Source organism: Gopherus evgoodei, chromosome 5 (assembly GCF_007399415.2).
Source record: "Gopherus evgoodei ecotype Sinaloan lineage chromosome 5, rGopEvg1_v1.p, whole genome shotgun sequence".
In the NCBI taxonomy this organism is placed as follows: domain Eukaryota; kingdom Metazoa; phylum Chordata; order Testudines; family Testudinidae; genus Gopherus; species Gopherus evgoodei.
Genome location: NC_044326.1, coordinates 6,306,045 through 6,323,008, shown reverse-complemented (window position 1 = coordinate 6,323,008; position 16,964 = coordinate 6,306,045). Strand labels below are relative to the sequence as shown.

Genomic DNA, 16,964 nt, shown 5'->3' with positions numbered 1-16,964 from the left:
CATGGAGCAATGGTGAGTTGATGGACCTCATCAGTGTTTGGGGGGAGGAAGCTGTGCTGTCACAGCTGCGCTCCAGCTGTAGGAATTACGATACCTATGGGCAGATCTCAAGGGCCATGCTGGAAAGGAGCCATGACCGGGACGCGGTGCAGTGCAGCGTTAAAGTAAAGGAGCTGCGGAGTGCCTATTGCAAAGCCTGCAAGGGAAACTGCCGCTCAGGTGCTGCCCCCATGACCTGCCGTATTTACAAGGAGCTGGACGCGATACTTGGGGGTGACCCTACTGCCAATCTGATGACCACGATGGACAGTTCAGAGCAGGGAGAGGAGAGGGAAGTGGAGGGTGGGGGAGGAAACCGAGAGTGAGGGTACTGGGCTGGGAGGAGATACCCCGGAGTCCCAGGAGGCATGCAGCTAGGAGCTCTTCTCAAGCCAGGAGGAAGGTAGCCAGTCGCAGCAGCTGGAACTTGTTGGTGAAGAAGCAGAGGAGCGGGTTCCCGGTAAGCAGCTTTTATTTTCAGGATGGAAATGTTTTGGGAGAGGAGGAGGGGGTTAGGGCTGCATGCATGCATGCCTAGATACCCCTTCCGATTAATGTACTCGGATGCTAGGTGGGGTGGTGACAGAATAGGAATATGCATCCCATCTATCGCTCCTCCACAGTTAGGGAAACCCATTTGTGCAAAGCCATCCAGAATGTCCTGCACGTTCCCCAGAGTCACGGTTGTTCTTAGCAGAATGCGATTAATGGCCCTGCAAACTTGCATCAACACGATTCCAACGGTCAACTTTCCCACTCCAAACTGGTTCGCGACCGATCGGTAGCTGTCTGGAGTTGCCAGCTTCCAGATTGCAATAGCCACCCGCTTCTCCACTGGCAGGGCAGCTCTCAATCTCATGTCATTGCGCCGCAGGGTGGGGGTGAGCTCCTCAAACAGTCCCATGAAAGTGGCTTTTCTCATCCGAAAGTTCTGCAGCCACTGCTCGTCATCCCAGACTTCCATGACGATGTGATCCCACCACTCAGTGCTTGTTTCCCGAGCCCAAAAGCGGCGTTCCACGGCGCTGAGCATTTCCGTGAATGGCAGCAGCAATTTAGTGTCACACGCGTCAGACGACTAGATATCATCAGACTCCTCACTGTCACTTTGGAGCTGAAGGAATAGCTCAACTGACAAACGTGATGTGCTGGCGACACTCATCAGCAAAGTCCTCAGCAGCTCGGGCTCCATTTCCCACAGAAATCGCTCTGCACAGAAACCGTTGGGAGACTCACGATGGCACCAAACATGGATGGAAAAACAGTGACTGCTGGGATGTGAAGCGATGCACCACGGGGTGTTGGGACAGGAAGCGGAATGACCCGCACTCTTCCGTCCCCTTCCCACAACCCGTGGCCCCAAAATTGGACGAGGTGCTCTGTGGGATGGCTGCCCACAATGCACCACTCCCAACAGCACTGCAAATGCTGCAAATGTGGCCACACCGCAGCGCTGGTAGCTGTCAGTGTGGCCACACTGCAGCACTGTCCCTACGCAGCTGTACGAAGACCGCTGTAACTCCCAGCACTGCACACCTCCAAGTGTAGCCAAGGCCTAAGTCTCTTTGCCATTCAGTCCTTGGTGCCTTTGAAACTGCCAACAAGGGTGCTTATGTGATGTGTAGACTAAGAGCACCAACTTATTTCTGATGAGCTATCAGATGGCAGTGATAGGAATGTGCATTTGAACCAGTGCCCTAAAGGTGAAATCTTTTGTATCCCATTAACCACAATCCCTGGCCATCTGTTCTAACTGAGAGACCCTATGTGGTTTTAAAATGTGGACGTCCAAGTGTTTGGACACCAAGGACAGCACTGGTGATGTGCCAAGAGTCTGAGGGCTGCACCTAATTAGCAAAGATTTGCATAATGTGCACTTTTATTGTATCATTAGGTTTTTAATAAAAAGGAATGCTTTTATATTTCAGCGATAGGCTTAGCAAAATACTCAATGTCAGAGTCCCCATAGTGATTTGTTTCGGGTGAACCTGCTACTGAGAGGTGTTGCAAAGTTTGGAGAGTCATATTTTAAGAGGAAAATAGCAGCAGACAAAAACACAATAATTCATCATCACCAAAAGGGAAAACTGCAAGCCTTGGTCGGTGTCCATGCTGTGTCTGCCTCCCTCTGATCTTGAACGAGGACCTGGATCTCCAGTGTGAGAATTCAGTGGCCTACCATTTGCAGCCCTAATCTCATAACACAGGATTCCAGTCTCCGAGGGAAGTGGGGTAGTTTACATGAGGCATTTGGAGCTTGAGTCATAGGGGAGATGACTGGAGGTAGCTGGAATTTTTGTTAGGGAAAGAAGGGGGAAATTAGGAAGCTGAGCAAGTTAGTGCTTTGGTTACTGGCTGGAAGGGGGGAAAGCTTGGACTATATTTGGACTGTCTGTGGCAGACATGTAATAACATGATGAAGTCTGAGCAAGTTATCACCATTGGCTGCGTATTGTTTGTACAGCAGCACCCAGAAATCACGCTCAGGGCCCTATTGTGTTGAGTGCTATACAAATAAATGGTTAAAAATAGTTCTTGACCCATCTGGAAGCCTGTCATGCACTACCAGTGAGAGAAGCTTCTTTGGTGTGGCCCATATGAATATAGGACTAGTGCATCCAACTCCCTTACTATGTGTGACAGGCCAAGATGTAACATGGTAATGTCTAGGCCCATGGTGATGCCAGCTGCACCTTTGCAGACAGTTGGTGAGATCACAGTCAAGATAGACTTATTCACTAGTTTGTCTACATATATGTAGAACACATTCCCCAGACTCCAGTGATCAGTTGCCTGATGTAAGAGAAGGCATAGTATTCCTTCTCTACAGGCTGAGCCATTGCCTACATCAAACTGAACGTTACCATAGCCTGATATATGAGTTGTACCCCAATGCTGGTTTTTGCTTTTGGCCCTCACTAACACAAGCTGAAGATGAGGTGTCATGCAAGTCACAGTTCAAAAAGCAGGTGACCGAGTTGGTGCTGTCAAAAATAAATTCACTAGACTTGATTCTGTTTTATATGCTATATTTGTTGTTACTAATGTTGGGCCTGTCTTAGCAAAACAGTTCACAGTGGTAGGCAGTACATAGCACTTATTCTGGAGTTATCCAAAGCAACATGATAGTGCATTTATTGTACCCCTTTCTTCCAAATATATCCTAAAACAATCAATTTGGCTACCTCATTTTACAAATTTTATATTCACAAATCTCTTAATTCACCACGGATGCAACCACCTCTGTGTGAAAAATTGACAGCTGTTTAACAGCGCATAGCTTTTCTGATCAGTTTAGTGCAGGAAGAGAAGAATGCCATGTGTAAATAAATCTGAAGTAGACATTTAGGGAGACAGAATGTAAGTACTTTAATTTAGAAATTAACCAGAGCATGAGGGTTAACTTCACTATTCTGAAAGTCACATTGAATTTTGAGTGACTACAGCGGATCAGGATGTATTCTGTATCTCACCCAAAAGATATCACTTCCAATAGCACAGCACATCCTCATTATTATACAGGCTTTGACTCAGTACTGGCAGAAGGAAGATGGCTATCTGCCGAATCACTAGCATGACACTGCAGGTTATCTATAATGCTTCCATTTGAAAAGGGTAGCATCTAGCATTTCTGTTTAAGGAACGAAATGGAGTAGAAAAGGTATTTTATAATCCAAGAGTAGTGCAAAGAGAATAAATTAAAATTAGATCATAAAACAAATGAATTCTGTATGTTGCTCCAACATTTCATTCACCCCACTGCTTTGTTCCATGCCATTGTATTCTCCCGGGGCTTTGCTATTTATTGTTGCTAACACTCGGAGTAAGATTAAGCACCGGGCTAATGCTGCAGCACTAAATTACACCCCACACATTTAGTAGCATTTTTGGACAGTGGAAGGAATACAACGTTTGCCTGGATTTTTTTCTTTTTCAGAGATTGCAAATAAATTTTTAAATGCCCAGCATCTCCTCTCCGCTGAGTAAGCTAGAAGGCTGGATGTAGTGTATTGCTTTAGTTTCCAAGAAGATTTCCCTCTGCTCTCTCCACCACCTGTAGTAATTGAGTTGCCAGTCAGATAATATAGCCCCCACATACATATATGCTCACTTGCTTTGTAGAACAATAATTGTTTTGAGTTTGATTCTTTTTTTTTCTTTTGGATGGGGGAGATTGGTTGGCTTATGACTGCAGATTTGTACAGACTGCCTTTTATATTGTTTTAAGCTGTAAAATATGAATTTATCTACATTTCAAAAAGACTAATAAATCATCATTGTAATCATTAGGGCTCATATGAAATATAAAAATAGTTTAACGTTTAATTTTGTTTGCTGTTGTATCCTTTTTTATTAGGCACCAGTAATTGAATTGCATTGTTCAATTCCTGTTCCCTTTCTGGATTCTTGGATTATATTGAGTTTCTGTTGAGCCTTTAAACACAGTATTATAATTTTATGCTTAATGAAATAGAATCATAGGACTAGAAAGGCCCTCAAGAGGTCATCTAGTCCAGTCCCCTGCACTCAAGGCAGGACTGAGTATTATCTAGACCATCCCCGACAGGTGTTGGTCCAACCTGCTCTTAAAAATCCCCAATGATGGAGATTCTACCACCTCTCTAGGCAATTTATTCCAGTGCTTAACCACCCTGACACTGAGGAATTTTTCCTAATGTCCAACCTAAACCTCCCTTGCTGCAGTTTAAGCCCATTGCTTCTTGTCCTAGCCTCAGAGGTTAAGAACAACAATTTTTCTCCCTCCTCCTTATAACAACCTTTTATATACTTGAAAACTGTTATCATGTCTCCTTTCAGTCTTCTCTTCTCCAGACTAAAGAAACCCAATTTTTTTCAATCTTCCCTCACACATCATGTTTTCTAGACCTTTAATAATTTTTGTTGCTCTTCTCTGGACTTTCTCCAATTTGTCCACATCTTTCCTGAAATGTGGCACCCAGAACTGGACACAATATTCCACTTGAGGCCTAATCAGCACAGAGCAGAGCGGAAGAATGACTTCTCGTGTCTTGCTGACAATACTCCTGCTAATGCAACCCAGAATTATTTTGTTTGTTTTGTTTTTGTTTTTGTTTTTGTTTTTGTTTTTTGTTTTCAGTAGTGTTACACTGTTGACTAAATCATCCCAGCCAAGGCTTTGTCAAGCTGAGCCTTAAAAACCTCTAAGGATGGAGATTCCACCACCTCCCTAGGTAACTCATTCCAGTGCTTCACCACCCTCCTAGTGAAAAAGTGTTTCCTAATATCCAACCTAGACCTCCCCCACTGCAACTTGAGACCATTGCTTCTTGTTCTGTCATCTGCCACCACTGAGAACAGTCTAGCTCCATCCTCTTTGGAACCCCTTGTCAGGTAGTTGAAGGCTGCTGTCAAATCCCCCCATATTCTTCTCTTCTGCAGACTAAATAACCCCAGTTCCCTCAGCCTCTCCTTGTAAGTCATGTGCTCCAGCCCCCTAATTATTTTCGTTGTCCTCTGCTGGACTCTCACCAATTTGTCCACATCCCTTCTGTAGTGGGAGGACTAAAACAGAAGTGATCCACTATGACCCCAGATCCCTTTCTTCAGTACTCCTTCCTTGGCAGTCATTTCCCATTTTGTATGTGTGCAACTGTAAATATTTAATAGTATTTAACGATAAGTATTTAATTAGTATCAAAGAATCCACTAGGTGCTATATGTTCATAATCAACAGAGAACTAGAAGCCACAGAGCATAACAGATAGAAAGTCCACCTCAGTTTGCTTGCTGATGTGAAGCAAGAGAGGCAAGAGCTCGCCCTCGGTACCTGAGCTCTAAGGTTTATATAATACTTGCACATTCTTCACTTACTGCAGAGTTGTTCCATAGTAAAATTAAGCATTTGCATAATTGTTAGCAAATAGGCCCTGATCCTGCAGGGTCAGATAACTACGTATTTTTATATCCGCGCGATGCTGTTACTGCTAAAAGGCAGATAAACTTGTCACTTTTTTGTTACCTTGTCTTTTTAGTAACAAAACCCACTGAAATTAGCTGCTCATCTTTTCAAATGAAATGTTCAGTGTTACTAGGAATACATTGGGGTGGTTTCGAAATGGCAGAAAGATCAGACACCCAGTTCCCACTACCCACCGGTGACCATTGGGTGCTGAATTGCTCTTTGTGTCTTTGGCCGTCTTCCCCTTTGCACTTATTTATTCACCTGTCATCCTTATCTCTCATAGTTATATTTTACACACACACTCTCTCTCCTTCTATGCCTTGGAACCCCCTGCAAGGAGAGTAAAGAGTGTAAGACTTCATACACAGAAGCTTTGTGCAAGACTTGATTTTTAGCCACTAGACTTCATTAAGTAAATGTGTTTTGTTATGGCGACTAGGGTTATGATTGTTCATAATATTGATTTCAGTTTTGACAACAATGTGCTGGGCACTAGTCAACCATAAATAAAGTCATAGTTCATTCTCTGAAACTTTAATGTACAGTCTAACAAGACAAAGGTGAGGGAACAGGCGGGAACAAACAAACAATGTTCTTTCTTTCTTTTTTGCTACAGACTGTTCCGAAACCAATAGCACTGGAGCCCTGTTTTGGAAACAGAGCAGCAGTCCTCTCAGTATTTGTGAGGTTGCCTCGAGGAATGGGTGGTATCCCGCCGCCAGGGCAGTCAGGTGAATGATATCATTATGCTTTGACATGTTTCTAATCTGTCTAGGTATTTATACTGTGCCCATCACCGTGGTCTCTGAGTCTTACAGATTAATTCAATAAAAGCATTAAAGAATCCTGTAGTACCTTCTAGACTAACAGACATTTTGGAGCATGAGCTTTCATGGGTGAATGCATCTGACGAAGTGGGTATTCACCCATGGAAGCTCATGCTCCAAAACGTCTGTTAGTCTATAAGGTGCCACAGGACTCTCTGCTGCTTTTACAGATCCAGACTAATACGGCTACCCCTCTGATACAGATTAATTCAGGAATACATAAAATTCCCTAGTCAGTGGGAATTTATTTTACAGAGTAGGTAATCTAATTTACTAAGGGTTAGGTTCTTCTGTTTGACTCCAGTTGGGTTGAACCTTACTCCTCCAGTCAGCTCTTTGAAATGAGTGGGCTCACTAGCAGAGTAAGGAACTACTCAGTTCGAGTTAGGGCAGCATAATTAAACCCTAAACAACGGACGTGCAGGGTTTGTCAGACAACTTCTGTTAACAGTGAAAATGCTAGGTTTACTGTAACTGAGATTTGATCCTTTTCTTGTCACTGAGCTTGTGCAAAGTAATCACTGGTGAAAATTTAGAGCCATATTCTGTGGTATCTGTCTTTGTTTTCACCTCAGGGCTTTTTAAAAGACATAGGGATACATTTCATCTGAACAACAGCCACTGGGAAAAATACAGGGGCCACAAGTGGCTGGAAGTTTTCAGTTGTTACTTTTAAAAGAGCTTTATTTGCCTCCCCAACTCCCCCCACAGAGAGAGGTCCACCTGTCTGACATTCAAAGGCCATGCCCTGCTTCTTTCTCTTTTCTGATGGGAGCATGGGGCAGTTGGATGCTGTTCTTCCCACTCCTGTCCCAACACTTTATATGAGGGAAATCAAATTAGATGTGATTGTTCTCTCTCACACACACAGTCCCCCAAAACTACAAGTTTTTCCCAGCCCCTCAGCTATTGGTTCCTTTGTGAGGAATTGAGATATAGCTCGCCTCTAGAACAGCTTCTGTGGCCTGCAGCTGGAGGATGGTCAGGACAAGATTTTTAGCGACCAGCAAAGTCAGTAAGTGTGGTGAGGGGAGGAAGGGACTAGAAGAGGGTGTAAATTGCTTCTAAGTTCTCATGTTGCTTAGTGGAGGGTAGTTAGGGATTTGGATTAAACAGAGGCCAGATCCAGACCTTCAAGAATGTCTAGGTAAATGCTTTGGTTTTCTCTCATCTGTGGTTATTTTTGGAGGGTGACTATTTTTCAGACCAGGAAGGTGTGGTTGCAGAGTGCTTGTGAAGCATAATGGACCTGCCATCCCCAAGTGCTTTGAGGATACTGCTGTTCTTCTGTGGCATGATTACTAGCTTCAAATAAAAGTGGTTTAAATTAATATCCCGGTTTTTATGTTCAGAAGATTATCTTTGGCGGGTGACAGGAAGCAGTTACTTTGATGGAAACGTACATTATTGAATAGCTTGCTTCTGAGTACCCCTTCAAGTTTAATCTGCAAATCAAAATGCTTCTTTAAGAATAAATAAATAAATCACTTTTTGGATAAGATTTTATACAACTGCAGTCCACAGACTTCCACTTCTGTAATCACCTTGATTTACTACTTCAGGTCTTACAGTGGCCAGCGCTTTGGTAGACATTTCACAACAAATGCCAATTGCCTACAAAGAGAAATCAGGAGCAGTACGAAATCGGAAACAACAGCCCCCGGCACAGCCAGGAACCTGTATTTGATGCATGGACATCATAAACTGTCTCTCTAGGGTTTTAAACACCAGTAACACATAGGAGGAGGAGGAGAAGAAAGATTTTACAGTTGTGACACACAAGAGACTAAAAATATATGGAAAATACAACTTCCTTGAACCCAGCTTTTTTTTCTCATACACTTGATAGTTGGCTTTGTTTGACAATTGCTCCACTTAAGTTTTACTGACATATGCCACCGGATGGTTCAACTTTTTTTTTCCCTTGGTTTAAAAAAAAAAAATTCAGGTCCAGTAACCTCTAATCACCACCGCTGAAGGTCAGTGTAAATAAAACGGTAGTACAAACATAAATGACACTCAGGTTTATGCATGGAAAGTGCATTATAGTATATGTATTTATCAAACTGTGCCAAAAGGGGAAGGGGAGGGAAAGGGGAAAAAAAAAAAGATGCAGCATTTCTGGGTAAGTCTCAGCGCTCAGCACATGAGAACAATATTAAACTTCATTGTTACTTTCATTTCAGATGTAATAATTTCAAAGATTTTCTGTTTATTCCCACATTATTTAATTAGTGCTCTTTTTTGTCATTTATGGTCCAGCTCAATATATAGCATCAAAGTAGGAAAGAATGAAGCAAAGATTGAATATTGTACATTATTTATGCTGAATTCAATCTTTGCAAAGTTGAATGTAGTTTTCTAAAGCACTAGTGTTTCTATTGTCTTAATCCAGTTGAAATACATCCCCACAAGTGCCTAGACTTAGGCAGATCTAGGAAGTGAGGGAATTAGTACCCGCAGGTTTTTACGTAATTGTCTTCTTATGTTCCTGTAAAAATTAATTAGTTACCTAAGACAATCTGTGCCATTTGTAATGCATCATTTGTAGTCAGGGAAGATGAGGGCATTTTCCCATCCAAGGAACGACTTAACCTGGGGGCAGCATCTTGAGGGGGAAAGTGCAATTGAGTTCCTGTGTTTTATGTGAATGCTGCTGTTTTCACCAGCTGACATAAATGGAAGTTGTATGTACCTGTGGCCTGCTACCTAATTATCCCTTGATGTTACCTTTTGAGTCCTTTTCTGCCCATTTGGCCTTCCATGTTGTTGTGGACAAGGACTGCACCCTATCGGTGGTCCTCTTCTAGGCCCCATTGGTCTGAGGATTTTAATTTAAAAAAACATAGTAGCTCTGTTTGGCCTCTTGTTTGAATGTTTAATCTTGAATTACCCCCAGTGACTGTACAGTGTGAGGTAGCTGCCTTGGATGTCTGAGGGAGGCGTACTGCTGGTAGGACACACTCGGTAGGTATAGAAGAGGGCTTTGTGTAGCAGGGGATTTATTATACTTACCAACGCTTTTTGCAATCAAGCCTCAAAATGAAGCTGACGAGGTTTATTAGACTTAAAGTTCGGCCTACCTTGTAATCGTTAGAATCTGACATAAGAGGAGGTGCAGATTCTCGGTATCCCCAGTGCTTTAAAGCCTAAAGTGTAACTGTTAACAAACAGACTTTGTTACCACACCACAGCCACGTGCAGTTGCGAAGTTGATGCTGACACACAGATGTTGTGTTAAGGTACCAAACAAGGTGTAATTGTTAAATAACTATAGTAAGTTTAGTTCCATTCAGAGCACTGGGGTTGAGTCTGTTTTGGGCTGGGATATTATTTGCTAACTGAAAAATAAATTGATTGCAGGGGAAAAATGTAAACTGCAAAGTAACAATTGAATATTGTTTGATGTTAGAGCCCTCATCCCAAGATAAAACTGAAATAACTGCATCTTTTTTTTTTCTTTTGTGTTTTTGGCAATCTGCAACATATCCATCAGTTTTCGCAAAACCTGGAATTCTTTCTTTGAGGTGTAACATTTGAATAGGAAAATAAATCACTGTGCATCTCAAAACAAGAGTGGTGGTTAAAGATTGTAAGTTGGTGGGCCGCAAACCTACAAACAAGAACTCTAATGAATCTTCTTCTAACAAATACAACACTCCAGAAAAATTCTTGTTAAAAACCCGTCTTTTTTTAAATCTATTTCTAAACCTATAAGTTAAATGTCCTCAGGAGGGGGTGATACGGAGAAACTTTGTGGAGTGAAGGTTTTTAGTCAACTTGAATATTAGCTGGTGCACAGATTACCTCAGAGTCACCTCCCAAAAGAACTTGCAACTTCCCATGTTTATAGGGCTGCCCCAGGCTAGACCGCACCAGAGAAATAACACAAGGTAAAATTTCCCCCCTGTATATTTAATTACCTCACAAATGTTCAGTTCAGATGCAGATCTAGTATTCATGGAACCTTACCCCATTACCCATCACAGTGGGAAAATGAACATGGGCTACAGTTCAGGAGGGCTCTTAACCTTATGTCTGAGTCCATACTTATTCAGGACAGCACTTAAGCAGGTGCCTAAAGTTATGCGTATGCTTAGGTGTTCCCCTGTAAAGAAATGCTTTGCTAAATGGGGGCCATTAAGTGAAATTATTTTTAATTAAAAAAAATCATTTCTGTTCCCTTTTAGAGAATTGTCTTAGGCTCAGATTGTTGTCTCAATTGCTTATAATGGAAGCATGCCCAGAACGCTCCTAAAGAAAGGAGTTAAGGGTCAGATGTTAAAAATAAGGAAGATGAGCAAAATTGATCAACATTAAGTTTAATTGAGCCAAAAACTGTAAATAGAGGAATAAGACTTTATTAATATAAGAGAAACAAAAAGATCCTTTAGGCTTTTGCCCTGCTTTGTATCGTATCTCCATACGGACAAGGGAAAAGAGAACTCTCATACATATCTCAGCTGCAAGGAATTTCATCCCAGTTCAAAATAAATTGTTGGGGAAGGGGTGAAGAGGGGGAGGGGAGGGGATGCAGAGAAGAAAACAAACTGCAGGTGTTCCATCAATGTACCAACATCAAAAGTGGATGATTGGGAGTCGGGGAGGGGACTCTTTAAAAATACAACCACCTGTAATTCATGGGAGACTCTGTAAATAAATGAGAAATAACACACTGATTTTGCATTTGTACATAAACTATACAGTAGTGTTCAGAATATGGAAAGAGTTAGCGTGTATATAAAACAGAAATATCGAATGGATTTTTGATGCATTTTAAATTATGTATGAGTTTTGTCTTAACTTCTTCATATGATGATTAGGTAACTTTCCAGAGCTTTAAAAAGTCATCACATTAATTCCTGATACCTGGCAGTAGAAAGCAAGGAGGGCATAACCTGACATATTTATGTATTTTAATGCATTTCACTTGAACAATATAAGCAAAGTAGTTTTAAATACAGCTTTTCCATTTAAAAAAGAACAGTTAGAGAAGGTGATATTTATACTTAAAGCAGCCACTATTATGAGATTATTAAGTCGGTGGTGTGCTGTTCAGGCCTCTGCCATTAAGACTGTGCTAGTGATTCCGTTCCCAATCACTATTTTCAGGAGTTTTATAACCCTGGGTGAAATCTGATATACACAGTCACACACTTCACCGGGAACATTTTTATTCTTTGAGAAGTGTATTTTTCTTTTGAACTGGAAATGTTGCAACCTCCTTGTTGTAGAAAAGTCAATTAGTGATACAAAAGTACATTAATTGAAACCAGTTTTTGTTCACAAACCTGCTCCAGTTTTTTCACCAGAGTTTCATTTGCATTTTTTAGCGTGCCTGATAGGGTACAGGCAGACCCTGCAGTCGTGTTTGTCAGTAATTTGTACACAGAGGAAGATTTATGGGTACCCCCCACCCACCAAGTCTCTTTTAGAGCTGTGAGGTTAAAAACATACTGTAGCAAAAATGCCAATGTACAGATGTGCATGGTGCCTGTGAATTCCCAATATGTAATGTACCAAAATATGGTGATATTGTATAGTGAAAGAATGACAGGCCATAAAAGGTGTCTTGTGCCAGATATATACTTCCTTAATTGCAGGATGCATACTAAATATTGTTCTTGTATGTCATGCTCTATCTGGCAAAACTGTACCAAAATATCATTTACTGGGTTTATAGTGTGTGTGTTCATCTAGCCAGGCCTGAATTTAACTTAAATGACCCATTAGTGAAATACATGCCCCCTCCCCCAAGGGACTGAAACACAACTGTACGGTTTTCACACAAACCAGTGAAGCCAATTCAAAGACTGCTAATTTTCCATCCTGAATTGACATGAATCTTAGAGATTTTTTTTCTTTTTCATAAAAGCCTACATTCAGGATGGAGTGTCAAATGGAACTTTGAATCTGCTGGCTTTTGGCTTGCCACAATGCTTTAAATATTGTATCCGTAAATGTGTATGCTGCACCACTGAACTTAAAACAAAATCTGACGGTACATGTCAGGAGCGACTTTTAAACTAAGCCATTTAAGTTTCCATGGTAATCTAGGGGCGTTTTTTTTTTAATCTTAAATCTTCATTTGGGAATGCAACTGTTTGTTTTACAATGCACTCCTAAAGTAAGCTGGGAGATCAGGTTGCGTGAAGAAATGTGCATGTTTCATATGCAAAGGTGCAACTCCATCTCATTTTTGAATATATATGCACTAGCTTTTGGGGTGGAGTGGAGGCAAAAGAGGGATAAGAGATGCTTTTACTTTTCTGACATGCTGTAGACAATTTTAGTCATGACCTTGCGTTCTGTTCTAGTTGCTCAAAATAAGTAAATTCATCATGTGCTAGTAATGCCTACAATAGCACACGTGCTGTTTTGTTCTGCTTCTGGATCAGGATGATTGTTGCCCAATTTACTGTGTCTTTCTAAAACAATAAACTACCTTTGTGCGTCTTCCAGGTACTAAAGACATTTCCCCCTCTTGTTATCCACCCACTCCAAAAGTTCACCAGGAAAAAAAAAAAAGAAAAAACCCACCACAAATCTATTTGTGGAAGAGTGTAAAATATATCGGTCCACTTTAAAAAAAAATAAATAAATAAAAATTTTAAAAAAATAGGTTTTATATTACTCTGAAATTTGTGCACACTAAATGTTCTTTACACTAAGATCCTTGAACTAATTCTGTCTTAATTTTTTTTGTTCTGTAGTTATTTACAGTCCTTATCTGTGTTCCGACTCGAGCTTAGTTTGTTAATATGTATAATTTAGCGTTTATTGCATTCATATGTAAATACCGAGTAAGTATTGTAAACTCTTTCATTGCTGGGGATTGTGGGTGTTATACATACATGCATTTAGGACTGCAGGTTTTTGGTATAATTTTTTGTATTGTAAAATAACAGCTAATTTAAGCGGGAACAAGAGAATTATGGGAAGTCGGTACATTTTAAACACAAATGTGAAGTACATGTACATAAATACAAAGTAAATAATGCAAAACTTTCTTCTGAAATAAAAAGTAGAAAATCTGGTTAAAATGTCTTTATTTTGCTTCCTACTTTTTCTCCCCCTTCAGGGAGACATGGGGTATTTTTTTTCAGCTTAGTTTGTAAAGAGATGCTAGTCCCATAGCTAGAGGACGGTTGAGTTCTATGACATACATCCAGGTTGGATGATTCTCCAGCCCCCTCCTAACTCAGAGCACTTTTCTTACTCTGCCTTTTCATTATATCTTGAGAATTTCAACAGCAATTCCCTATTAGCTGCTCTGCCTGTTATTCCTTAGATCCTGTTGCCTTAGACAACCATACTTTTTGTGGGCTACAAGGACCCACCTAGTTGACAGGAAGAAAAACCATAGGAGTGGTAGGACAGAGGAGGATACCTCTGTAGGGTTTTCCTAGCAGGGATTTCCAAGCACCAGCCTTGCTCTGGTGGGTTAGGTGAGAGCTGCAGAGCATAGAGGCCAGGTGGATTTGCAGGAAAGGACAACACCCTTCCATATAGATGTCCATATAGATTACATCCTTGCTGCTCTGCTGTGGATCCCTCCTCTCTCTTGGAGTCCAGGTCCTGCAGGAGTCAGGCTTCTTACCTGCATTCCCCCTGTGACAGCTTAGCATCTGCCAGACCAGAACCCAGATAGAGGTAATATTACTGTGAGCTCTTGCCTAGGGATGGCAGCATGGAATAATGTATTTCCTGATCCACCCATAACTGTCTCCAAAGGCTAAGGAGTGCTATGCCTGTGTCACAGAAATTCTGAGATTCCTGTGCAAAGGGCTCCTACCAATATGCAGGTCAACTGAAAAAGATCTGGGTTTGAGATTCATTTCCTTCCTCAGACTCACTAATCTGGTATGCTATTCCTTAGCTTTCCGCAAACCTCCACTGTGTTTCTGAATGTTGCGTACAGTTACGTGGATGTCCTTTGCTTTTTCATTATTAAGAACTAGTTGGTAAACTAGAAAGCACTGGGAGTGACAGAGGTGGCAGGAATGCATATCACTGAGTTAGTTACAATTAACTTATTGCTTCTGGAGTAAAGGGAGGAAGCATCATTTCCGCCTTTCCATTTCCCATCCTCATTGCTAGTTTTCCCAGAGTTCTTGCAAGTAAATCAATACTTCCTACAGATCAGAAGAATAATTTGACATCCACAGAGATTGCATTTCTTCAAGTTCTACTAAAGATTCCACAAATACGTCAAACTTTGGAGCCAGCTGGCAAATCGTACATGCAGGGAAGCCAGAGAAGGAGACAACTTTACCCTCCCCTACTCTTCAGACAGCCCAGAATGTGGTAGGCTCAGCTCTTTGAAACAGAGATTTCTGCAGAGTCCGTTGTTCTCCGTTTATTTTTATGTCCCTCTTCAACTTCAGATTAAGCACTAGCTGACAGGAAGCAGAGTTGAACCTGGCATTTATGAAACATGAAGGTTTTCATCAGCACCGTCTCCTAAGATCATTTGTGCTAGTTCACTCTGTATTATTAAAGTCTGGTCAGATGATAAAGTTCAACTGGGTACACAGTTACTAAAATTCAGCCTTATATAACCAAGACTAAAGTTGTGGGGGACAACAGGGTTTTTAAAGTTAATTCTGCACACCAGTTAAAAGCCAGAAGGTGGAGGAATATTTCATTCCAGAGCTGTTTTTTACTCTTGTGCTGAAGAAGAGAGAAGCAGAATCCAAGCATGTTTCTGTGGTCTCATCACTAGAGTCAGCAGTCCGACTCTCCACTTTTGCTTGCTGTGTAATATTTGTTAATACAATAGCGGGATCAAGTCAAAGTCTTACCATTCATCTTTCTTGCCATAACATTTAGATATATATTATCAACTAAAGGAACTAAGGCAGATTTTGCTTCTATTAAAAATTAATCCGTTTAACTCACGTGCCCCACAAAAAAAATCTGAATTAAAACAAAAGTGGTATTCATCTGTACCCACGTGTATGGCTCTTTCCTGAGTCCCAACAGTGATCAGCAGTAAAATAATGTTTCAGTACAGCTATGGCACAAGCATTTGAGTTTCCCCATTGATGAGATGAGGGGAGAAGAATGTGTAGAAATGTGAGGTTGAAGAAAACAGGTAATACCTTCTACAGTTTCGGTAACATTGATTTGGAGAAGGTTCTCATTCTTCTCTTGCTTTTTTGGGATGCCAAAGTAGGGGACAAGGTGTTGATATGATGACTTACAGGATCTTTCCAGGATCCAAGTTCAGGTGGGTGAAGGATCCTGGAGCAGGATGTAGACAGGACCACATAAGGATGAGTCTTATCTACCTATCCAAGGATTTCATGCTATGGGCAATTTCATAAAACAGGTCATCAAGACCTCAGACTTCAGCCAGAACTTGCCCTTCCCTCCTCAGCCACATGGCCTCATGTACGCATGTGACATCCTTTGCCAGGCTCCATCTCCTTTGCTTGCAAACCTGGCTTCAGTCCGTCTACTTACCAGTAAAAGGCAACACCGATGCCAGAGTAACAATTCTATCCAAGGTTCTGGTCTCTGTTATGTGGTGGACAAAGCCAGAGAAAGTTTGAGTGGGGACTCTTTCCTCACACCTACGTCTGGTTACTGTGTGGTTGCAGGAGAATTGTGTGTTTCTTGCAAAATGAACTCCACTAACTTCTGCTTCTCTAGATCCCTGCACATATGAATGGAAACCACCTTCCTGCCTCCCCTGAGGTGCTTGGCAATTTATTTCCAGGAGCTCCAGCAGAAATTTTCTGTCTGAGCAAGCTCTGACTGTTCAGCCTGGCCTCCATTTTGATTATGTGCTGTGGAAATGGCTATAGTTCCCTGGGATTTATGGGGGTTCGACACTCCCCCCCAACACATACATTTCCACTATGATTCACAGAAGGCCTTTCCAAGCCTTTTAAACTCAGGCTCAAGCCTAACCCACCCCCCTTCTGTCTACACACAAATGGCATTAACCAAGGGCTTGGCCCCAGGGTCCCAAGACCCCATGGCAATGGAGGCTCCAACCTGAGTCAAGCTAAGATCCAGGGTTCAAGTCCTGACACAACCCCCACTAGACTCATGTTCTGGGAGTCCACCAAAAATATTTCACAATCCTATGGATAGACTTTGTCTTCTGAACAGTCAAGTTTCCCCACACTGCACCACAGGAGGCT

At 41.6% G+C, this 16,964-nt stretch overlaps 1 protein-coding gene across 3 annotated transcripts in view; it reads left to right on the top strand.

Annotated features, from left to right (window-relative positions):
* ATRN (attractin) overlaps nt 1-16,964 on the top strand; it is a 381,873-nt gene that overhangs the window by 237,576 nt on the left and 127,333 nt on the right. Inside the window, exons 28-29 of one of the 3 annotated variants that reach the window (XM_030564551.1) lie at nt 6,600-6,714; nt 8,373-13,366. The exons of the other annotated variants lie outside the window; for them this stretch is intronic. Coding sequence (XP_030420411.1) covers nt 6,600-6,714; nt 8,373-8,497 — 240 coding nt within the window. The 3' untranslated portion in view covers nt 8,498-13,366. Of the gene's footprint in view, nt 1-6,599; nt 6,715-8,372; nt 13,367-16,964 lie in introns of those variants that run through there. 3 annotated transcript variants of the gene reach the window in all.